At 38.4% G+C, this 25659-nt stretch overlaps 1 protein-coding gene across 1 annotated transcript in view; it reads left to right on the forward strand.

Annotated features, from left to right (window-relative positions):
* Positions 1 to 25659, forward strand: part of COL9A1 (collagen type IX alpha 1 chain) — a gene marked incomplete at both ends in the record, with an annotated part of 67589 nt that overhangs the window by 12080 nt on the left and 29850 nt on the right. Inside the window, 14 exons of the mRNA XM_080615918.1 lie at positions 8396 to 8473; positions 9113 to 9133; positions 10207 to 10281; positions 10799 to 10834; positions 10944 to 11006; positions 13322 to 13375; positions 14122 to 14157; positions 18287 to 18310; positions 18597 to 18650; positions 20449 to 20502; positions 21793 to 21825; positions 21917 to 21973; positions 22799 to 22852; positions 24079 to 24132. Of these exons, the coding sequence (XP_080472044.1) occupies positions 8396 to 8473; positions 9113 to 9133; positions 10207 to 10281; positions 10799 to 10834; positions 10944 to 11006; positions 13322 to 13375; positions 14122 to 14157; positions 18287 to 18310; positions 18597 to 18650; positions 20449 to 20502; positions 21793 to 21825; positions 21917 to 21973; positions 22799 to 22852; positions 24079 to 24132 (693 nt within the window). The remainder of the gene's footprint in view (positions 1 to 8395; positions 8474 to 9112; positions 9134 to 10206; positions 10282 to 10798; positions 10835 to 10943; positions 11007 to 13321; positions 13376 to 14121; positions 14158 to 18286; positions 18311 to 18596; positions 18651 to 20448; positions 20503 to 21792; positions 21826 to 21916; positions 21974 to 22798; positions 22853 to 24078; positions 24133 to 25659) is intronic.

The raw sequence follows: 25659 nt of genomic DNA on the forward strand, positions 1-25659 counted from the left end.
ACAGCTCCCTGGCACGTAAGTACTAACTTTGCTTTTTATATTTTGCACATATAACCATGTAAGGTAAGAGATGACCCAGATGTCTTATGTCTAAGTTTCAATAATGAAATTTCTCAGACATCCACACTTTTGCCAATGGATTTTGCTCTGTTTGGATGTATCAGTTTGGTGTTCATCTGGTTATCTCATATGTGGAGCTTGACCTAGAAAGAAGTCTCAGGACATGGATTTGTGGGCTGTACTTCACACCAAAGAGAGCAAAACATTTGCTGAGCAAGAGCTGGGACTCCTTTCATATGTGTGCAATGACCATCAGCTAGAGATAATTAGATGTGTCACTGGCAGAATAAATACTTTAAATCCTTAATAGAAAGGGAATATCTCCTGTAAGGGAAATGATTGACAGAGGTCCTTTATGATATACTCTGATGTTCACACAGGAAGTGAGCCCACATTTAAATCTCAGCACTACATGACTGACTTGGAGTAGACAGTGAACTTCTCATTTCTGACTCCTATGAGGGCTCTGTGTAACATCAGAGACTAGATTCAGTAGAAGTGAAGGTCTCAACAAAGCTGAGACAAAGTCCACTATTTCCACAATAGCTTCTGGTGGCTAGCTCAGGACACCGCACCCCCCATTTCATGGCTGCTGTGAACCCCTTTGTTAGATATATGACCTTCCGTGTGCATTGTAGTAGACACCTAAACTCACCATGGAGTTCTTTATTCTGTATAGCAAGAGTAGGCAGTGAAATACTTATTGTATATCCTGTTAGTGGTTTTAATGCTGAAGATATCCTCTTCTTGCTACTAGATTGCATGATTTGTTTTGATGGGTAAATACTGAATAGTTTTGTGCCTTTCAATGAAGAAAATTAAATATGGAAAACCTCAGGGATTTTATTATTTGATTATCTGATTTAGTTCCTGAGATGAACAATTAAGGTAATACACATACAAAGGGATATACCTGTAATTTCTGACAAAAAACCCCAAATAACTGTATCTGTCAAATCGCGTTTTGGCTTTCAGACATCCATTAAAATGTTTTCTTGACTAATGTTTTTTCAGCTACTGAGTTACAATGTACTTTATGCGGAATAATCATGGAATCACAGAATAGTTAGGGTTGGAAAGGACCTTAAGATCATCTAGTTCCAACCCCCCTGCCATGGGCAGGGACACCTCACACTAAACCATGTCACCCAAGGCCTCATCCAACCTGGCCTTGAACACCACCAAGGATGGAGCACTCACAGCCTCCCTGGGCAACCCATTCCAGTGCCTCACCATCCTCACAGTAAAGAATTTCTTCCTTAGATCCAATCTAAACTTCCCCTGTTTAAGTTTGAACCCGTTACCCCTTGTCCTGTCACTACAGTCCCTAATGAATATAGTCCATCCCCAGCATCTTTGTAGGCCTCCTTCAGATACCGGAATGTGACAATTTTGTCCCATGGTAGCACTAAATGACATTTAAGACTTTGGGAATGCTATTTCTGAATTCATTCTGTAAATTAAAAGAATATAGTTCCAAAATACAGTTGAAAAAACTGCAGAAAATATTGCAAAGCTTCTTTCCAAAGTTCTTTTCCAAGGCTCCTGTTTAAGTGTGTTAGGAACATATAATATGAATGGTAATGTGTGTATATATATATAAAAGTATCTTTTATATATATAGGATATCCTATACTATAGGATACTCATTTCAAAACAAGTTGAATGGTAAAAAAGAATCAGCTAGTTAACATAGTGTAACCATTTTCCACATCCCTACACTGAAGTTTTTCTTCAACTTTGAAATAAAAAGAGTGCTGACATAGAATCTTTTAGGTATATTTCATTTTGACTGCAAAAAATGTGGCCATAGGATAATCAGCATTGTATAAACTTGAAAGGGGAAATGTTGCAAAAAAAAAAAAAGGTTCTTATGCTTCATCGCCTCTGTATGTACAGGTTACTATATTGCACTAGATAGAAATCATTTTTACTTGAAAAATTATGGCAGAAAGCTGCCCCAGGTATCTGACAGTGGTTCTCTGGTGTGCTGCTGTGAATTAGGAAATATCAACGACTGAAAATCTATACTAATTCTGTTGGAAACAAAAGTTAGTCTTTAAAAATGTCACTCAAAAGTAATCATCTGGATCTGATAATGTAAGGATTAGCTGCATACATACCTTAGCTTTGCTAACTGGTCTGGGGGATGCTGGTGGATGAATGTATGGGATGATGAAAACATTACAGATTCTATACATGCTACTAGGATAAAAAAGTTCTATCCCAATGTTGCATTTCTCTTTGGAAAGGTACTTATATTAAATGCACAGGGAGTTATAGGTATTAACGTAATAGTATTACAACACCTAGTGTATAGTGGTACAGTAAACCATGCTCCCAAGCTAAACACAGAGTCGTTCCCATAAAAACAATGAGGGCTCCTGGTGTCTATTGAAGCAGTGATTTGAAATGGCAGCCTACAGACTAGGAGAAAGATGTGGTATTGAGGTCACCTCAGCAAGAACTTGGACTTCTCCCCCTTCTCTGTTGATGCTCTGGCTGAACTTTGGCTAGGATTAAAGAAGGAAAAACAGCAGAAGAAATCTAGAATTTTATCCCACCTCCTCTCCAGCCCATGTTTTGCAGAGACATACTTTTTTTAGCAAGGTATGAGGAACACTGATTACCCTAGACTCTTCACACAGCTGGTGGGGGAAGAGTGTCTAACATTAAATTCTGCCACATCTGTGTTTAAGCACATATAATATTAGGCCCCAGTGTGAAGCTACATTAAGTGTAGGACACTCTTCTTCAATGATGAAAGGACAAAATGGAATTAACCAATTTTATAGTTCACCACTTACCGTGCAAAATATTTGTTTAGGCCTTTAGCATGTTTCTGGGAATATTCAGTTATATTTACTACATTTTATGAAAAAAAAGCCCTCAAGACAAAAAAGTCAAATCTATGGATAAGGTAGACCTTAAAATAGGAATGTGATACATATTTTTTAAGGAAAACAAAAAAAGAACTTCTGGAACAAATTACAAGGCAAGGAAGAACAGCAGCATCACATTACATTTTAAGTTGAGTTTGGATGTCTAAAACCACACTTTAATTCAGACAGACCTGTGGGTTTGACATAGGACTCACTAGACTATATCTCATGGCCTATGCTATGTAGCCAAAAATGACAATGGTAGTGATCCAACCAGATATAAAAATGTGGATGTAGGAAGACCATATTCACTGAAACTAGGATAAAGAAATGACACAATCTGATGGACTAGTAATTTTAAAATGGCTGTTTATATTGCACAAGTTTCTGGTTTAGCCTGTGTACTTAGTTTCTCTTTAAATTGAGTAAATAAATCCATCTTTGGGTATATTCTAGGTTTATCCTTCAACTTGCTTGACTAAATTCAGTCTAAACATCCTAGTAGTCTTGATTATTTAGTGTGTCCCAGGCACAATTTCTAATTTCTTTCTAGGCATTGTTAAAGTATATCACTTGCAGTGTTATAAATTTAAAGGACACACATTTTGTGTTTCTTCTTCTTCCTTTCCCCCCCCCCCAGTATTCTGAGTGTTCTATTTATCTTGCAGAATAGGTCAGCTTCTTATAGGTGCACTGCAATACATGCCATTTTAGAAGAGAATCTTTATTGCTTGTTGTTCCTATGATTGCCTCGGAGAGTAATAGATAGAGTTCCATTAGAAACTATAGGTTGCCTTTGAGCCTTTACAAAGGCTCAGAAGAATGTTTTATGAAGGGCAAATTTTTGCACAGATTTACAGCTGCATTTATCTTTTTCTAGATAAAAAAATAAAATAGCTATTTTTATCTAAAAGTAATACAAATATTCCACCATAAACTCTAAGCAATATAATATATATCATCATTTCAAAACTGAAAAGAAATTTATTTCCTAAATCACGTGTTTGTTATAGAAAGGTAAGGCCATTCATTTCTTACTGCTCAAAGACTAACTGCTGTGAAATTATATAAACTGCCTTAGTTTCTGCAATTTCAGAGGCAGTACCCAGACACTAAGCACTTTGCTAGAAGTGATTCTTGGTCATTATTTAACTGACATTTAATGCTGCTAACTAGTTCAGGGCAGCTACATGACTTTTAATATCTAAGAGAAAACTGCATATCAGTATTTGCTGAATAGGGATTAACTTACACTATAGAACAGATTGTGTCCATGTACTGTAAAAAGTCAAATCTCATGTTTTTTTCACCCTGTGAAAGCTCACATTCAGAAAGCTGAACCCTTGTTATGGCAAGTCAAATAACACCAGAATTCACTCTACTGATCTATGGCATGAAAAAGGATGCTTTAAAAACCCATTAGAGAGATATAGGAAAACAGATAAAACATATTTAAAATAGCTGTAGAATTAGATATGTTTATGTGTGGCTTATTCTTGGTCACTTAAAAGTACAGTGGATAGCAGACTCCCCTTAGAACAAACATAGGTATCATTGACGTGAGGGTCACAGTTTCCCTTAAAGCCTATGGTATTGTTAAAAACTTTCCTGAGACTGATGCTATACTGAAAATACTGCCCTAGATATTTAGGTCTTACATACATCTTACTTAACCTTCACCTCCCTTGTCTAAAGCACTAATAAGGCAAGTGAATTGCAGAGCTGATACTGAGATGTGTAAAGCTGTGGGCATTTACAGGCAGTTCCATTGAACTTCAGAGGACAAAACATTGAACAGACAGACATAACTAATCCAATTACATCTGTGCTGACTAACAAATTAAGATGAAATAAAATCCTGTAAGAAACTTGGAAAATGGATGTCAGAAATATTGCCTATGGATCTTAAACGCTGTGGTTCTTAAAAGATCACATTTGATAGCTTTGCTTTATAATTACCCCTGATTTATCTGAGGTTCATTTCTGAGAACTTTGTACTTCATCCTTAATAACACTTTGCACTCATATTGATAGAACATCTATTTGATACATCTTCAAAATAATGGCATCCTTTAAATCAGCTTAACATAGTTGACAAGATCATGGTGAAATATTGGTGAGGGAAAAGGTACTTTGAGAGCAAGGCTAGGGCATATTTGCCCTTCTCTCACCTCTCCTAAATCAATGGGAGGGCAGTCACACTTTTTATTACCTTGCCAACAAAAGAGTTTCATTTCTCTTTTTAAAAAAGTCAGACAGGTTTTATCTCAATTTTTGCTTTATATAGCCTCAAAACAGTGACAAAAGCTCTAAGCAAAAGCATTACAGAGCAACCACAGTTTATTTTTTTAAAAAATAACGCTGTCTGACTAAGCAACTGTGAACTAAGAAATGTCAAAGCTGCATTTTCAAAATATAGAATCATAGAATCATAGAATAGTTAGGGTTGGGAAGGACCTTAAGATCATCTAGTTCCAACCCCCCTGCCATATTTCAACTCCTTTTACATTTCACATCATGGTACAGTGTTTTATAAATGATGATAGGTACTTTTTTTTCTGCGTAGGATGACTGCTTCATGTATTTAACTTTCTTTGCGTGTCTTTGATTCATGAGAGTATCAGGCCTTACTTAATGCTCACCACTCAAATCCCGTCTTGAACAAAACAAAGTGACTGGGCGTTCAAGAGCATTGAAAGAAAACACGAGACACTAAAAGCATTTCCTGACTCAGTGACTCAAGTTCCCACTGCAGCAAGCAATCACATCTTAAAATCTCATTAATAGATGAACCTCTTTATGTTCGAAGTTGAAAAACTGGGCTTAAACTTCAAAAAGTATTCTCTTAAGACACAGATACTGGCACTTGAACAGTCATGCATCAAAGTCTAACACAACTCAGTCATTAGCATTCTATCATCTTAAATCTTTCTCACCTTAGTACAGAAACTAAAACTAGACACATACACACAAGACAAAAAAGAGGTAATGATTACCTACATAAAAAGCCAGAATGTGCTGATGCAGATATCGGCTGTTGGTGGTACACCTTAAAGGTAATTTTTTCAGTCTTTACAGATTTTGTACCATGTTTTAAGTTGAAAATGCCGCTTAAGACAATTGATTTCAGTTACAGTTATTAGCAATCAGCCTTTTTACATAACCTATACCCAGATGCTTCATTTTAGGCATCCAATTCCTTCCTCCAGCCCCATGCAGAATATTCTCTAATGAAGGATATTCTCCACTGTGGCTATTCTGAGTCAGATATTTTGTCAGCACTGTTAGAAGAATTATGAGGCAAAAGCAGGCTCATTCGATGGCATCTGCCTGCCTTTTCCACAAAGCCATCTTTTTTTTTTTTTTTTTTTCTTTTTTTTTTTACCACCTTTTGCCCCATTTACTTCCAAATTTACAGTTTCTGCAGTATGGGAATCATCTCCACAGCCTTGCTTATTCTGTCTTGTAAATGAGGGACTGTTCTAAGGAAAGAAGTGTGGAATTACAGAATTTCAGACTACATACAGATTAAATTTGTACAGGCAACCTTAATTACAACATTTCCTAACTATTGAATGGATGACTTATAAATTTTAATATTATTTAATATAATTTTAATTTTATATTAAACAGGCAGACTGAAAAAGTAGGAATTCTTCTCTTAAAACCAAGTATATATTGATTTAAATTAGATTACTTAAATCAGAAATAGATTACAAACTTCTTTAGAGCCAATTATTGACCTCTTTCCCTCTGCTAGTAAGCGTCAGAAGTGAATAATGTAGAGACTCAGAATCTAGTTGTATAATATGAAATAAATTATCATATAGGTATCATTTGATCTTATTTTTATGCCCCTTTAAGGATCCTTAACTTCAGATTCCAGATACACTCTTATTTTTATTATTGTATGGCTGTCTTGTAGTATTAAATCATAGTAAACATTCAGTTCTTTTATATGTATATGGTGACACTCAGTTGCCTAGTATTAAGGACTGGGAAAGGTTTTAAAATGAGAATTGGATAAAGGAAGTAGAGAATTGACACAAGGATAGTGGTGTCAGATAACAGGTAAAAGAAACCAGGGTGCTGCCTCTTTTGTGCTCTAGTCTCAGCACTCTGGAAGCTGTGATGACTGCAAAGTAAACGGAACAGTAGAGACGCGATAATGAGGACTTCAGGAGTGGCAGCACTGCAGTGGTGAAGGGGAAAGCAAAAGAAAAAAGCCGGGAAAGCAAAGGAAAAAAGCCAGAAAAGCAACTTGTGGATATGTGGGTGTCTTGCAGAGATCTTAAAGGACTTCAGACTCAAAGCACTTATTAGCTCTAGCAGTCAGTATGCAACTACATCAGCGTAAGGATGGTGGTGGGAGAGAATGACAGTCTGCCTTCTGCACAAAAAGCAGCCAGGAAGCACCAAGACATTATGTTGTGGGAGGGATTGTGGGGAGCTAGTTTAGCTCAATAGAATAAGAGGAAAGACTCAGAGCAGGAAAGAAATAAGAAGTGAAATCAGTCTTTTCCATACCAGGGTTTTATGTTGTAACAAGAAAATACCCCCTCATCCCTCTTTCCGTCAAAGTCCTCAGCCATCTATAATGAAAAGAAAGGAATAGGAGCCTGTAAATTTTGTCATCAAACTGGGAAATCTCTGGATAAAGCACTCATTAGTGGTTTGTAATCTAAGCTAATACTATGTGTTATGGGAAGAGAAAACAATCCAAGACTTTTAAACTTAGATACAATAAATATGTACAATTTAATATGCTTCTGGTACTTAAAATGCCACGTGATGCATTATGTATCAACAGATATACTGCTGAAGCTGTATGCTTGAGCTATTCAGTACCTTTCAGCAGAGGGTATGTTTTCTAATCTATACAACACTTCAAGCGAGTTTGGGTTGCAGTTTACAAGAAGAGGGTTGCCTTAATCCTCTGTCATTTTCCATTGCAAATACAAAAGTTCAAAGATGAGGAATTTCACAGATGCGTATTAGTCAGTTGCAGGCTGTTGCAATGTTCATATGATCCTGTTTTTTGAACTTCTCATGCTGTATCACGTTTCTGATCTCAGATCTATCATTCTTCATGGACACAGCTGTTAACTTGCAGAAAAATCTTTCTGTGTGTCTAACAAAACCACCGCATAGCATGAGGGAAAAATGCCTGTGGTTATAAAGAACATGTAAAAAATTACACCCGACAGATCTGTCCTTCTCTTTAAATCCTTCCACGAGTTTGTGCCCTTCTTTAAAAGACCTCCACAAGTAAGGGTGGGGGAATGCAGGGTGATGCACTGCTCTGGACTGAGCTCTCAGAGTCACCCGTAGCTATTATCACTAAATACCTACTTTTTGAAACATTCCGTCACCCGACCAGAGTCCCTGCTATTACACTCTCGGCCAGTGTGCCCCCCTACCCAAATTAACGTGATCTTTATCTCCTTTGCTAGTTCGAAATCCAGTGGATGGTGATTCACTGCGACCCCCTGCGACCCCAGCGCGAAGGCTGCGGCGAGCTGCCGGCCCGGGTGAGCGCCGCGCCCTGCCCTGCCCTGCCCTGCCCGCCGCCAGGCTGCCACCGAGTCCCTGCCTGCTGCCTGCCGATGCATCCCACAGGAGCCCCAGTTTCTCTTCCCGTTTCTGGCCCGAGATGCCTGTTTTTACCATACCTGCCTGGAATTTGGTGACTTTGGAAATCCTGCCCCGAGCGGCAGCAGCCTCATTTTAACCCTTCTGTGGCTTACTTTCCTCAGCCCCTCTCCTGCGGGAGACTTCTGAAAGCGGTGCCTTGCAGGCGGGAGGGATTTTCGCAGCTGCCTCTTTAGCGGGGGAGCCTGGCGGCACGAAAACCGTGGCAGGGGGCGGGGGAAGGTGAGGGTCGGTGCCCAAAGCAACAGCGGCGGGGCAAAGGGTTAATGCGCTGCCAGCATTCAGTCCTCCCCTCCCCAGCCTTCAAGTCTTCCTCCAATCCCTGCGACCCTCCCCGAACCGATAGCGGGCAGCCGTAAGGGGCTGCCTCGGGGCTTACCTTTCGGCCGCTGGCCCTAGCAGCTGCTCCACCGCCATGGTTCGGCGGGGCCTCCTGCCTCTGGGGCTTTTTCTGCAGGTTGTTTGTCTCTGCCTAGCTCAAGTAAGTTTGACTCTGACTCTGGTTTTCTCTCTTGCAGATAAGCCAGACGGTAATCGAGGTGAGTGTGAGGGAAGGGACGGTGTTCTATGCTCAGGGAAGATATGTGGGTGAAGAGAGGCTAAATGCTCTTTGTCATGCCCTGGCACTGACCTGCTGGAGGGTTTTTTTCTCCCATGGTATCTGTAGCTGCCCCCGATGTGGTGCTGGTAAAGGCAGGTTGACCGCAAGGCAGTGGGTGCCATGCGTGTGCCTTCATGGTGCTATCTGGTGGGCATCACCTGGTGACATGGCAGGGCTTGAGCTCCATCTACAACTGGCTGGATTATTACTGGGAAGACTGGTGTGCAGAGGAAAGGTGTCCGTCGCAGCAGCACTGTGGATAGCCAGGGGCCTTGGCTCAGCAGAAGGGCCTGAGCCAGCCTTTTGCTCACAGAGCACCGTTGTGGGGCTGTGGCTGGAGCTTACTCTGAGGAGAACAGAACCCCCCGTTATAGGTGTGGAGATCTGTAAAAGCCTTTCTCTAGGTTTCCACAGGCTGGTGACGCCTGCCACCTCCCCCTTGGGAGCCTGGTGCTTTGAGAAAGTGCTTCTGTAGATGCTAATGTAATCCTGAGGAACCAGGGGAAACTGCTGAGCATGCCAGGGAAGTAGGGAAAAGGTTGTTTTAAGTTTTCACCAGCTCTGAGGAAGACTGTATCCTTTGTGCTGGCTGAATGAGTAATTAGAGTAGCTCAGTGAATTTCACTGTTTGATCCTTAAAGATCACTCTCTTTATTCTGCTTACCCTGTCATTGCCACATGGCGTTTGGATCCTGCTGGATGAGGGACTCAACTCCTGCTTGCCTTGCCCTGGCCCTGCCAGCATTGTGGGGTGCAGGAGGGTGACTGGCACCAGGAAGCGGGGTTTAACAACTCATCCCATGAAGGGAGCGTTGCTGGTCATCACAGCAACAGCTGAGATGGGATATCAGGCGTGTGGGTCCTGACATCCATGGAGTCGGGACACAGCAACTCATCACATCTGTGACCCCCTGACTAACCCATAGAAGCTGTTTCTTGTTGTGCCAGTGCACCCAGACTGGCTCTCACAGGCTTGCAAGGCTCTAATTGCTCCTTTTTGTTCCTTGTCAGAGAGGTCTCCCTGGTCCACCAGGCCCCCCGGGCCCACCAGGCCCACCAGGAGTTCCGGGTATTGATGGCATTGATGTAAGTGTTTCTCATGCCCTCCCTAGAAAATGGGAAATGCCTTAAGGTGTACCCACATTGTCTTCACTGTCAGCATTTTACGCCGAGGAATTTGACATGCAGTATGTGTAAATGGATCTCATACTCCATAGCGAGCTTGGATGGCAGGAGAAGGAGGCCTTTCAGATTATTGCTGACATGGAAAATACAGGATTACTTATTTAATGTAATCAGCATCATATGCTGTGGTTATTTGACATAAATGGGGTGTAGGGGGTTTATAATTCTAATCTCAAAAGGGATTATGTAGTATTACTCAGACTAAAGTATGATGAGGATTTGAGGTATTATTCCTCATAGGAGCTACAATGTATTTTCCCTTAGTTCCTGTTAGAAGTTTCTGTGACTGTTTCTGTTAGTCTATAGTAGAGATCACATCGATTTAATACTAATTTCTTACAAAAAGAATCCATTTGGGATTATTCCTGATAATCTGCAAATAGCTCTGAATAATATTTTCCTTTTCATATGTTGTTAGGGGGAGAGAGGTCCAAACGGCCCCCCTGGTCCACCGGTAAGTAATTTCAGCTACTTTGCATTTGCTCCTGTGAGAGAAGAGGCTCTGAGTTTCATTTCTGCTTCTGTCTCTGAAACACGCTTAACTGTTCATTTAAATCCTGAAGGGTCCAGAGGGCGATGCAGGTAAACCAGGATCCCCTGGCCTGCCTGGAGAGCCGGGAGCTGATGTGAGTACATGTGGTTTACTGGATTTTTTTTTTTTTTTACTTAATAAAAATACTTGGTTTTAGTCTGTTTCTGTAGAAGCATCTTTTGAGGTCTCTGGCTTCCTCACGGCTGCCAATGAGTGCCAACGGGGTGTGTGTGTGTGAGAGGAGTTTTCTTCCAAGCTGAAAATGTCAGAACTCGGCACAGCTGTGCTGAGGGTGGTCATAGTGGCAGCTGAGGAACAGGGAGAGGTCTGTTGGGTGCTGTCACTCTGCTCTGGAGAGGGTGCTGGCAGCTACGCTGCGTGGAGGAGGCGATGGGAGCAGCCTCAGGCCAGAAAAAGCAGGGCATCAATGGCGAGAGAAGGATCCAAGCCCCCGCCTGGGCAGGAGGGTCCGCGGCTGCCGGGGGCACCAGAGAGCGGGCCGGCCCTGCGGGGGAGGGAGGCCCGCTCCCTACTGAGCGGGGCGGCCAGCACGGGGAGCCCGTCGTTGCTCCGTGGCGGTCACCCCGCGGGTCGGCTGGGCGGGCTGGCCTCTGGGCACCGGGCAGGCAGCGTTCAGTGCGTGAGGAGGTCGTGTGGAGGGGCTGGGGTTAGTGTTTGAGGCCTCGTTCCATGCAATGGAGGATAATAGGCAGAAACCCCCCCTCCCAAAACAATCCGATCAGCCCTGTAGGCCTGATGTTACAGTGAAGTGCTATTAAATAAGCCCCAACAAACCAACCCTCCAGACTTGTCGCTGCAGAGCCTGTACCTGCTGGTGTTACCTTCCTTTCTCTGAGGAAAATAATATAGGATAAAGTTTCAACATCAGCTAGTGTTGATGGCCTGTTAGGTTGTGTCTCTTGAATAAATTAGTGGTGCTAAAAGCACCTTCATAAAGTTTTGGGGAACTCTTCATTTTTCTTTCAAGAGCAGTGTTTGAAAGTGTTTCTTGCTGTCGAGCAAGATTGTAGCATTAGTGCTTAGATCTTATGCCAGGAGGTATGCAAGCTTCTGTTTAATTTATGTAAGTGGCAGAATACTTTTATAATTTAAAATATGAAAAAATACAGATTATATATGACAAACTATTATATAATATTGTAAATTATAAATGAAAAAGCCTAGTATTTATTGAAGACTGCAATACTGCTAACAGTTAATTTGCTTTTGAAAAGAGATTTAATCGACACGGAGCTGAAATAGTCCTTAGTTAAACTGCTCAAATTTCAAATCTGTAAGAGGAAATGGGCTTGCCATGAGTGGTAGCTCATAGCATTCCATTTTTTCCTGAAAACAACACAGGACCACAACCCACTTGTACATATCAAAGCCCCATAAGTAGTTCTTTAAAAATCATTGCCTCTTCTAATTTTCACTTGAGCTATAGTTTTGTCTTCCTTGCTGAAATTGCTAGTAATACAAGCAGGTAATACAGAACATTTTAAACTCTGCTAAGCTTTTGATATTTGTTTGCATTTGCATATTCCCTCATACTGGTGGATGAGTGGAACTATAATACTAAAATACTGTGTTCTAAGATGGTAAATCTTTTTTATTTTCACCTGAAGACAAAACACAGAACCTTATTCTACTCCTGTTGTGCATTAAACTTTTAATTGGGGTTTTAGATTTATAATTACACGTTTAATTGGTGAGTCAGTTCTGACGTTTTAAATCTCCCTTTCACAAATTATTTCAGTGTCAGGTTTAATAGGCTCAATAAAGCTACTGTAAAATAATTGCCTGTAACGATCATGTAAGCATTTGAAAGGAAATTATCAGAGAAAACATCCCTTTGTGAACACTGAATTGCTGGAAGTGTACCAAAAAATAAACGTATTGGAAAAATGCAAAAGCAAGGGGTTTTTTTATGGAATTCTGGAAATTTCTAAGCATATAAGCTAATTAAAAAAAAAGGAAACAAAAGAAAACAAAAGAATTTCAATTGAATTCTTAGTTATAGTATCATGGTTGCTTTTCATTTTTAGTCAGACAAGTGGTTCAATGACTAAACTCAAATACAGCCCAGCAGCTTTGTTGACATTTTTGTCAACAAACATTGAGAGGAAATAAGATCATGTGAGATCAAACGTTTAGTTTAATTGAGATTTAACTGAATAACTTTTGAAGGACGTATCACAGGCAGTGACTGATGGTTGTCACCTGAAGCTAGTACTTTGAACTTGAACAGTTCTATCTGTATGTGTAAATAGGCATTTGAATTGTAAGTCTCCCATAATTATTTATCTCATTTAATAGCTTCATTGTTCTATGTTTTAGGATGTTTTCTGATGTGATTAAGAAAACCATGTAACTTTTGCATTAATATTGTGTATATTACTTCCAAAGGGATTCACAGGACCTGATGGCTCACGTGGAGCCACAGGACCAAAAGGACAGAAGGTAAGAACAAAATTATGCACAAAATTACAGCATTTTTTATGCAGGATTTTTGTTTGTCTCTATTCAACTAATGAGATGCTGCAGCCTTTCCTTCAGTATTAAACCAGCTATAGAACAGAGACCCATTGAGGCCTTTTCACACAATACAAAGCAGCTTCCATTCCCCCAGCTTGCAGTAAGGAATGGTGGTGCTACATTGATGATATTAAGGTTGAGCATCTTCAGTAATGGTGAAGCTCTTTCCATTTTGTATTGTGATTATGTCATAGATTCATGGAATCATACAATGGTTTGAGTTGGAAGGGAATTTAAAGTTCATCTAGTTCCAGCCCCCCTGCCATGGGTAGGGACATCTTCCACTAGATCAGGTTGCTCAAAGCCTTGTCCAACCTGGCCTTGAACACTTCCAGGGATAGTGCATAGTAATATGGTGGGAACCAGTACAGTGACACCTGTTCATCAACAATCAAATACATGAAATATATATCAGAAGTCAGAGTAACCAGCATTTTTGAATTATTTTTTTTGGTGCAAAAAAGGTCTGAGGCTGTATCTTCTTATATTGAGGAAGTCTTTCATTTTAATCAAGCCTCACTGAAACCAGCATAATGTTAATGAAGTGAATAATACTTGCAGAGTATGTCCAGTAAATGATACCCTCCTAAAGGTGAAAACATCTCCCTGTATGTTGTTAATAAAAATTAATGCTGATACTTCTTGGAAAACTCAATTTTTATCTTTTGAAGGGTGAGCCAGGACTGCCAGGTGCTCGTGGACTTCCAGTAAGTAATACATTTACTATATGAAGAGGCTTTTTAGACCTTAAGTATCAATATGAAAGTTTCTTACAATTAAATGTAACGAAGAAAAGCCAGAAACTATTTCTGAGGTTTCAAAAAATCATGAGTTATTATAGTAGTACATTAAGGAATCTTTTTGCCTTTGTATCAAGGTTTGCATATATTACTGAAGGGCTTTGTTTGGTTTGTATGCTGTGGAAAAGAAAGCAGCATGGGTGATGTGGTCACAAGTTTTGGACACATGCCATTGTTTTTCATCTCTTTATGAAAATGCATAGAGATGGGGGCCCATGTTTTATTTGCATAAATTACTTTAATGTTTCCACTCGTTGACATGTATTTAAATGGGATCACTGAAGCTTAAGTGCTGTATGGGACTTCCCATATGATGTTTCATATGAAAACAAGAGAAAATATGAGAAAGGACATGTGAAGGGTACTGTTATAGTTGGCATGCAGATGGATTTAACATTCATCTTTGGGAGCTGAAAATAATAGTGAAGTTTAGGAGTTTTGCAGGGTTGAAGAAGTGAATGGTGGTTGGCATGTAGAAACAGATTATATAGGAAATCAGGAAAAGCCTCAAGAAAAATGAGTAATGGAACAAGATGACTGGCATGGCATTGTAGTACAGTTGCACGTAATTAAAATGTAATTAAAATTTAGGTTAATTGTGAAGAAATTATTGGAATTAAATAGAAGAGGTATTGTATGATGACATAGCACTCCTTGCTATGAAATTCTGTATCTTCAGCTGTATCTTTGTATTTTTGACCCTTTCCCATTAACTTTCATTAAATTTATATGAAACAATCATTTTGGTATTTGGCCAGAGAGGAACTGTTAATGTTATTTTTGAAGACATTACATTATTAACATGTTCAAACGTAAGCTGAGTTCTTCTATGTGGGCATTTGTGTTTAATTTTCATGGATGCGGTTTCTTATCTGGAAATGGGTAATACTTTATATAATGTCTGCTCAATTTGTAGACTCAATATAGAAGCTAAATTTACAGAAAATAGCAGAACTGAGGTGGGTTCTAGGTACACTGAAAGCCCAATATTTTTCTGTTAGGGGGTTGTGGTTTTTTGTGTGTTTGGTTTTTTTGTTGTCATTTTGTTTTCATTTTTTGCTGTCAAGTAGACAGGGAAATAATTTCTATGTTGTTTGCAATGCATTTTAAAATGTTTAGCTGGAATGAAGAGATAGCTGAAGTCTGTCAGATGTGTTACTTAGGTGATATGGAAAAAATTGTACATGAAAAGAACTACTATGGGAGAGGAAAAAATGAGGAATTAAAACTGAATTACTGAAATACTGTTTTAAAGTACTGTGGTAGTTTAGTCTGTCAACTGAGATAAAAATTGACTTGGCAAAAATATACATGATTCTACCTCACCATTAAGAGCCTAATGTGAGAACAAATAAATTAAAAGCCCTAAGAAAATGTGGGTATATAAAATGTACATAAAGAAGGTTAATCTCAGTTTAGAAGAGGGTATACTTTGTCACATTGTGTCATTACCCTTGTAATTATTGAGGTTAAGGTTAATCTTTAGACCTCACATTTCAGGAACAAGCCTAGTGTTTGATTTTGTAGCTCTGTGGTTGTTAACCTGTACATGCTGAATCCATATGGAAAGATTAGTACTCAAAATAATCTCTTGGGGAAATTCCACTTATATAGGCTTTACTTTTGATGAATTGCTTTAAGCAGCTGAAGAAATAGAGCAGTTTGTAGAAGTTTCTCAAAATTACCAGCACTCATCATCTCACCTTCAGTTTGATTAGATTTAGAGTAATGAAACCTAATTAAAAAAAAAAAAAAAAAGAAAAAAATAAAGTAGTGCTGGAGTGTGGTGGTTATAATTCTCAGATTCAGAAACTTCCTGAGAAGCTCTTATTACAAGCATGAAGTAGTGGAGCTGTTAAGTTTAGTACAACATATATCAGTTTTAAATTATTATGACTGTTTTCAAGCTCATCCAGTGGAATTTATTGGCCAGGTTAAGACTTCAGGGTAACTGAAAGAAAGAATATTAAGTATCTAAAGTTTTATATACAGCATTTGCTTTTCTGCTTCTGTCACCCTTTCTTCCCCAGAATGCAACCTGGTGATCTTAAGTGATCTTTTTTTTCCTTTACATTTCCTCCATTTCTGTCTGCTTCATCATTCAGTTTTAATTTATTCTCTATGTCTCATCTCTATTGTGGATAGCCTCTCAAATGACAGGGCTACAAAACTGATTGAATACTTCAGATTAATTCAAGTAATTTACCACCAAATAAACCAATGCCTCTGATCTGGCCCCAGTAAATGGACGTGAGGCTGCTACATTCAGTGCTTGTATTGCACCCTTCAGTCCATTCTCTCTGTTAAATTCCCTCTAACTTTTCTATTAGCTGATACATTGGTAGTGTTTTGCAAATCTGACATATGGGCAGGATTGTGTTTATTTAGTGATAGAGAAATTGAAAGTATCTTAAAGTTTACTAAAGCACAGCTTCCAGCACTGAGCATACGTACGAGTGATTCTTAGGTGGATTGCAGAAGGTCTGTGCTGACAATGGGAGGTACTTACCAGATCTACAGGGTAAGTGTCTCTGAACCAGGTGATTACAGACTGCGGATTACTGCCCATGCCTGTGCACTCCATGTACTCCATGGATCAGATAAGCACCTCCAAAGCAGGCATCAGGCATCTGGGGATAAAATGCTGCAGTCCCAGGCTGTGTAGAGAGGCTTCCACTGTAGGACACAGAAGCAGAAACACAGTCTCTGTGTAGGTCCTTATTGGCTGATTGCCCTGGAGCTCTCAACTTTGGAATTTGGTCTGCTTGCAGGGAGTTCATGCCCAGAAGGCTGGAGTAGCTGGATAAGGGGGTAGCATGAATTGCTGGGGGCCAGCCCCTGCTTCTTGGAGTCACAATTAGGAGGGTGAGGAGATGCAATGGAGTGGGCAGAAGGGTCTGGCTTCTCCTGGACCTGTGTACTGTGTACGTGTACTGAGCTGGGCACAGTATCTGTAGCTGCTTCTCTGGGCATCACCAACTTTCCCTGTCACTGCTGGGACATGTTAGAAAGGGGTACTCCAATAAGAATCTGCAAGTAGTTGGTTTCCTTTTTTCAGAGATAGGTAATATTTCATATCAACAACATGATGTAGTGAAGTTTTGATTTTTATATTCAATTCTAGACACATATAATGAATTGCAGCAAGAGAGTGTTAAGTAAAAGCAAAGGAATTATGTAGGTTATGCAAGGTGAAAAATTTACTTTCTGCTATGTATTATATGGTTAAAATGGAATTACTTTGATTAATACTTGAAAATTTCCCTGTGTTATACCAAGTTTTCTAAGGACAACCTTGCAGATAAAATCATGGTATGATACTCTATGGCTTTTAAACTCAGCCCAGGCACTTCAAATTTTCAGGAGATGTGACATAATAAGTATGTTTATGATTTTATGTGCCAGTGTTTCATATATATCATTGACACTGTTCATGAAGTCATCCATTTACTTTAGTAATGCAAGACTGAAGGATCTGTTTTCTTGGAGAGAATGTATTGTACAAAGAGGCAGAAACACGTTTGTATCTTGGACACTTCTCATTTAAATGGTTCAGAGTACTGATGGAAAATGTAAATGGGATTAGTTAGGTGTTCTTTCTGATGACCACAAAGAATGACTAATGGATTTAGACCTCGGCGAAATGCTGGCAGAAAAAAGAAGTCTCTTATTATCAATTTAAATGCACTGTTAGAAGGAAATTATTACAGCGTAGATGATACCATGGTACTTGAGAATTAGCTGAACCCAAACATTTTGATGTCTTCATTCTTTTGTGAAAGTATATGTGTTTGTAAATATATATAAATAAATGATGCTGCAAGACAATTTAATAATCTATTTTTTCTTCTACATTGATTACCTAATAAGAAAATAGATATTTAACATTATTTAAACAAGTTTCCAAAATGATTTTGCAGAATCGAACATCAGGGTATTTTTGTACCTTTTTATCCCAAATACTCTGTTCTTGGCAAACAACTTGACTAGGTGTGGAACCTTCCCCACATTTCTGACCATTTTTTGCATTTCACAGGGCAAGGGTCTTCTTGGACCACCCGTAAGTACAGTTTTTACAATTTATAAATATACTGTTAAATGAATCTTTTTAAATATTCAATAAAGCTATATAATGTAATAAAAAGTGAAAAAAGAGACTGTTTTAATCCTGATGTTCTGTATTTATTATCCTGCTACTCCTGAGGTTGCTTACTTATGTGGGGCAAGAATTCTGGTGTCTGAAGCCACAGTTTGTTGTTTTGGAGAATTGCATGTTCTCACTCCTTGGATGCTTGTTATGGAGGTATTGTATGGTTTAAAAGTACTGTTTAACTTGGCTGTTACAGGGCCCAGCTGGTGCAGCAGGACTTCCTGGGGAAGTAGGTCGTGCTGGTCCACCTGTAAGTACTACCATGCTTGCTAAAATGTATCTTTCTTCAATTGGTAGAAGGTACTTCTAGGAAAAAAAAAAAAATAAAAAAAAAAGAGTAATTACTGTGCTGTCTAAACACTATTTGGGTAATAACAGCACTTGAAAACATACTTTTTCTTTGACAGTGATCACTGATAGAGGAAAGGTTGTGTTTGAAGCTCATTAGAAATAAGGAATAATGAACAGCACAAAGGTCCACCCATTAGATTAGAATTAAATGTTTTGTGTAGTGTCCCATATTCCTCTTCTTATCCATGAAAAACTAAAATCAAAAAGCTAACTTGTCAGAAATACAGTAAATGTAAAACTTAACATTACATGCAGACCTTTAGCTTTACTCCTCCCTTCTCACCTATACATTATGGTACATGACTGCACTATTTCTGTTTTCCATTTGCATATGAGTGAACAGAGTAATTTAGTATTTCTTCTTAGTCTCATTTAAATGTGACTCCCTCTACTGACTTTAATGCTAAACTGTGCACTCAGTTTTAGCACACTGTCATATTTTGACTCCACACTTTACCAAGGAAAGTATATATTGAAACCAACTGTTAATTTTCTAATTGAAATCTGAAACAGCATTAAAATGTTATTTAATGAGCCAACTTCTTAATGCATACTTCTCCCTGTGTATTGTGCTCATATAAATGAATAGAAAAAAGAATATTAAAAACTGACAATTTGTTTCAAATGATCCATCTAGCTCACTGTCTTGTCTATAGCAAGGACAATAATGGATACCTAGGGAAGTGTACAGGCTATTTGTAAAATGACATTTTTCTGTCATACCTTCCCACATTCTGGCAGTTGGCAGTTCAGAGACTGCCTGAATCAGTAATTGCGTCTGTGCTGCCATTTTCATAAGCTATGTATGAGTCTATTATCCATTAATGTAGTCAGTCCCTTTTTGAATCCATTTATATCACAGGCCTCCACAACACATTGTGATAATGTGTCCCACAACGTAATTATACATTGTGTGGAAAAGAACTATTCCTTTTTAGTACTTTTTAAACCTATGGCTCTATAGCTCAAGCATTGGGAGAACTAGTGAATCATTTTTCTATATTCATCCTGTTAGTTTCATTTATGATTTACTAAAATGTCAAAAATAATATTGAAATGACAGTGTTAAGTTAAAAGGTGCCTCTGTCAGAATATTAGATTAATTTTAGTTGAAAGTATTCAGAGAAAATAATTGGAAGAGTTTCCACATTGTCTTTACCTCTGAAAGCACTGGACATCAAAACTTCACAAACAGGAGAAGATCCTAATTTGGTAAATTCATCTTGGGCTCCGAAAAAGGCTGGGGTTGTTTTTCTTCTCCTAGCTTTGGGCATTTTTGCAATTCTTTTAATTCAGATCTGAATTAGCAGTTAAAACACAGAAGAGTGCACAGATGATCCTGTGAACAAACGTTTCAGCTCTCTGAAGCTGCTAGAGTTTTTGCTTGCTTGCTTGTTTGTTTGTTTGTTTGTTTTTATTTTTTTTTTTTTGCCTTTTTGTATGTGTGTGTGCTGGTTTTTTTTTTGTTTTTTTTTGTGTGTGTGGCTCCTATTCTATAATATGTCTCTCATTCTACTAGAAATATTATTTTTCCCATTCTACTTTGGGAGCCATGTTGTAGATTGATATTTTAATTGGCTGCTGAGCCTGTCCTTCTGTAGTTACTTAATTTCTCTCTGTTGGTGTGTAGTATGAATATGTAACTGCTGCTTGTCATTGTTACTATGAATCAAGACAATTATTTAACACTTTCTTAGGGAGATCCAGGAAAAAGAGGGCCACCAGGGCTACCAGGACCACCAGGTCCTCGGGTAAGTGATTGCCTTTAATATGTACTGATGTCTGAATTATGTATTGGTGCTGCTTGAAAAAACTTCTCCTGAAGTTTTACAGCTGAATACTGACTTAGGATTTAGGATTTTAAGATTTCAGCAGGCTGTATTAGTTCATAATGTTTAGAGGCTTGTGTTCAAAGCCTAAGATATGCTCATTAAATCATATCAACATGTGATTTTCCATTTAGAAAGGAAGTTTCTAGTCTTTGTGGTTATAAAAGATGGTTTGAAACGCAAACTGAAACTTCTGCCATGATGTCTTCCCATTTCTGCAAATGGTCTTAAACTGTAACTTTTACAGGTTTTAAACCTCCCTGTAAATGTAGTCTTTGCTGGTCATTTCCAGTGGTACTTCAGCAGAGGTAGACTTTTCCTTGTTAGGAGAAAAATCTAATATTTGGCTCGTGAGCCAGAAATTTATGCTCCCAGGTGGGTTAAGTTCTAATGTCTTTCTTGCAACCAGACGTGTTACTTGTGAGGGATAGAAGAAAGCCTTACATCAGTGCTTTGCCTCTCTGAGGAATGGTTATCTTCTTTGAGCCTCTTGGCTTTTTTAAATCCTTCTGTATAAACTGAGACCAGCTCATTCCTTAAACTTCCCTGGGCTTCTCTCTGCAACAGTGCGCTTCTTCCCAGAGGGTTTTAGAGAATTCAGCTGCTGCTGTGAAATCACATTTCTCCCTCTTGTGCCTCATAAGCCTCCCTTTAGCTTCTGTCAAGTATTTGATTTAATATGAAGAATGCCCTTCCCCCCACAGAGTCCCTTTCGCTGCACACTGATCTCCAGTTTATTGCAATTCCATTAATGCCAGACATCTCACCCATCCACCAATATTTGTGTTGTGGGAAGCATATTTTCTCTGTAAAGATGTGAATCTTTTGCTAAACGGTAGTAAGTTGGAAAAGTAGAAGTTATACTTATTAAAGAAATTGTCTTGAGTTCTGTTGGAGTTTGTGGGGTTTTGATATATTTGCTCTGTACTTAATAAAAAATATGTTTTAGGTAGCTTAAAAGCCAAAAATAAGTATTTCTTTTTCCAGAAAAGTTGATTTAAGTTAGAGGGCAGGATTTTGCCGGTCCCTGCAATCCCACAGTAAAATCCTACAGTGTAGGTGCTTTTCATGTTGGAGAACCTTTGGTTATTATAATTCTGATTCCAGCTTTAGGTAGTAGTATTTTCTGTTTTGTCTAATGCCTATATTATCTAATGAGTTAGGTCTGGATATTTGTTTTTTACTGACTTTGATTAATTTCATTTAATTTAGGGCACAATTGGCCTGCAAGATGGTGACCTGTTGGTAAGACGGCTATTAGTGTTTTTTTAATTTAAATAATACTAGACAACCTTATTCAACCTATGTGGTAGTAACTATGTGGATGCTTTTCCAGTGTCCCAATGCTTGTCCACCTGGCCGTCCAGGACATGCTGGCTTAATGGGCATGAAGGTAAGCAAAACTGTTCAAGTGTTCCTTACAGAGTTACTGCTTAAAGCACTAAGAAGGGTAATTGCTGCCTTCACAAAAGGGCAGTTCATTGTTAATTTAAAAAAAAAACTTTGTATCAGTGTGGATGCTCAGGGTTATTTCAACTCTTGACTGCCAAAATAACCTTTCATTGTTGAAATCTCTTGCTGTTGCTGTAATCTTCAGAGTAAAATTTATGTGTGGCTGTGAAGGGATTAGAGGATGTGAAGGATTGCATCATTCACTTTCTGGGCCATTTGTAGTCTGACTCCAGAAATTGTAAATATTCACCCAAATCCTTAGTCTTTTTTCCTTCTTTCTGTCCTTCTTAGAGACCTATAACATACTAAATTGAAATGAACATTTTTTGAATCTCATTTTATCCAAGATTTTGTTTTTGTATGTATTCTTTGCTGGTTTCTAGGAAAACTGTTGGCCTGAAGAAATTGTAATGAGGTAATGTAAAAAGAGATACTAACCAGCCTTTTTAGATCCAGGAGGAGCTATTTTTGAACATGGTACTTAATATGTGGTGTTAACTAGGTAGATAAGGAGGCAGTGGTGAATGGGGATTGCAAAGGGAACAGAAGTATAGTTCATTTCCCTTGAAATCATAGGGTCAACCAGGTTGGAAAAGACCTTTAAGATCAAGTCCAGCTGTTCCCCCAGCACTGCCAAGACCATCACTAAACCATGTCACTAAGGGCCTTGTCTAGTTCTGAGGATCGTGTTTCTTCTGCAAAACTCAGTATTTTAATTTTTAATAATCCCTATTTATTTATTTTGGTTTTTTTACATTTATTATAGGGACAGAAAGGTTCAAAAGGAGAGTCTGGTGAACCAGGAAGACAAGGTTATAAGGTAAAGAACAACAACAAAAAAAGGAAAAAAAGAGGATAAAGTGTTGGTTTTAGCAAGCTAATGGTAGGTTAGCTTCTTCTTCAAAACAGTATTATATTTTGTTAAAACTAGTAATTGTTTTACCAGAATGCGTGAAGTGATACTATGTATCATAATGCTCCAGAGTAACCAAAAGTGTATCTCTATTCTTTATTCACCTGTACTCCATATTTATTATCATGCAGAGGTCACACTTCTCATGCTTTTAATTTTGATCATTCAATTTAATTGTTATGGAAATCGTGGCAAAAAATGAAGTAAAAATTAGTAATTGGCAATCTTCCAAACATTTAAATACAGAAGAACTCAATAAATTGTTTTATCACACACGTGAGTAGCAACAGGAAGAATGAGAAGGGAAAGATTCTAGTAAAGAGGCCAATTCCAATTCAGCCTGAAGGCTAAAATGAACTCATAAGGTGTTTCCTTTGAATTAGCCTTCTTTAATATTGAAATGTATGTAAGAAAAGTTGAAAAGATTTGCGCTGCCTTGGTCTATGCTTCAGTGCTGGAGGAAGAACATCAGATACAAGTTTTAAACCCCTCCTCTGATCTCTATTCCTAAGCATATTGAAAAGAATATCAATTTATTGTATACAGCTCACCTACTTACCTTTTCCTGGATGTTGAACAGTTGGCTTATCCCTTTTTTGCAAATTAAACTGTCAATTTAAACTGTCAGTTCCATTAATATACACTATCATTGCTATGAGAGAGGTTATCATCTAATCAAATAGGGATTTGACCAGGATAAGGCATTTTACCATTTTAATTTTCAGAAAGTTCTGAAGTGCAATGTGGTATTGTGGTGCAGAGCTACTAGCATATCCAGTCTATTCACATAAATGAGTACACCTTCATTATTCTTTGAGTGTAATGAAGAAAAAGAAAGAAAACCTAGAGGTTAATGTCAAGTCAAAAAATGAATGACAGATTAAAAGTAAAGTGATTATTCTCCTTTATACTGGGGTTGCTTTGAAATTACCCTTTTGAATAATAGTTGAATAGAATGTGAACCTAAATGAATATCTGTCTATATTCTGAGAATGTAGTGTGACTTCATTTGGATTTCCTTCAAGCAGGACATGGTGACAGAAAACAGGAAGTGGTAAATGTACCTCTTACAATGAGAGAGCAATTACATGTGTTGTGGGATAGCTACAGATGTATTCCTTTCGCTTTCCCAGGGTGAAGAAGGGGACCAAGGACCCAGTGGTGAAGTGGGAGCTCAAGGCCCTCCAGTAAAGTATTTCCTCTTAAATAATGTTACCCATTTGCTTTATTATGTCATATATTTTTTTCTTCTTATTGTAAGAAAACGGATATTATAAAATCTCCACACACCTTTCACTTTATTCTGCCATATTCTCGTTGAATGAATATAGAATTATTGATGTCTGAACCCAGAACACCTCCAAAAATGTACATCATCACTGTTGTCTGGCTGTTGTCGTGGTTTAAGCTAGTTGTCTGGTTTTGGTTTGTTTTTTTTTTTTTGTTTGTTTGTCTGGGTTTTTTTTTTCCCTTTGGCCTTCCTTTCCATAATTTTGTTGACTCTGACTTCATCCTTGCAAGGCCAGTGAGGCAAAAGCTTGTTTAAAATGTGGTTAACTGTGATATTCAGGCTTAGCTAAGACTTGAGGATGAAGTAGCAGCCGCCAAAGAACAGATCGCCCCCGGCCTCCCCTTTTTGCCTTGTTGTATGGCCAAAGAAGCATCCTTCAATCGCATCTATGATTTTGGAATTATTTTCCTGTACTGCTTAGCTTGACTTCTTTGTTCTGGCACATAGCTCCTTGTTTCCTAGTGAGGAGCTCTTCCTGTGGTTCGCACAGCTGAATAGGCAATAGGGAACAAAATAAAGAGATCATTCTAAGTAAGAGAAATAGGCATAACACAATTTCTGTAGTTTATTTTCTTATGGGGTCTTATGTTTTTTCACAAAGTGTGAAACTATTTCTTTATACCATTGGTGTCCACATGTGATATTATAGAGGAGCTTACATTGATGCATATGAAAACCAAACCCTAAATTAGAGAATTCTCTATGAACATAAGGCAACATAAAGCTCTGGATTAGGACTAGAGAAAGATAAAGAAAGAACAGAGGCTAAGTAATGGAATGAATATAATCCTTTTTATGTCTGATGCTGAAAAAAGCATCCATGGCACCCTAGTGCAGAGAAAGTGCTTGTATAAGATGCAGCTTCTGCTGTCTTAAGGCCTTGTGGGAGCCAATTCATTTAACTGAGTTTGTTAAAGTTCTTCAATCACTGTGAAATAAATAACACAATAGAATTAAAAACCAATTAGAGATTGACTTTTAATTTTTTTATTTTAATGCCTTTTTTTTATTACTCTTCACTGTTTTGCCAGTTGATGACCTTACAAACAAGCTGTAAAATAATAGTTTCTTATGAAATTGTAGGATTGATAAGAGGTAGAAAGTGATGTCAGCCTATGAAAAAGTGCATAGACAGTGCCTTAGAGGCACAGATGAGAGAGGCTGTAGACTGTTGTGAACCTTATATTCATTTATGTAAAGAAACATACAAGAATATACAATCAATAGAAGGGATTAGGAATCTGGTCTCCAGTGCAGCACCTGCAGTCCAACACTTTTTTTGCATTGACAAGAAGACTTGCATAAGATAGCCATCTTTGGGAGGTGTTGCTTTTGATAGAAAGTGGTGGGTACCGGAATGTGCCTACTTACATGTCATATCTTGGAACAAGACTGTGTGTCTCTTCCTTGTTGAGCTGCTGGA

Source organism: Psittacula echo (assembly GCF_963264785.1).
Source record: "Psittacula echo genome assembly, chromosome: 4".
In the NCBI taxonomy this organism is placed as follows: Eukaryota; Metazoa; Chordata; class Aves; order Psittaciformes; family Psittacidae; genus Psittacula; species Psittacula echo.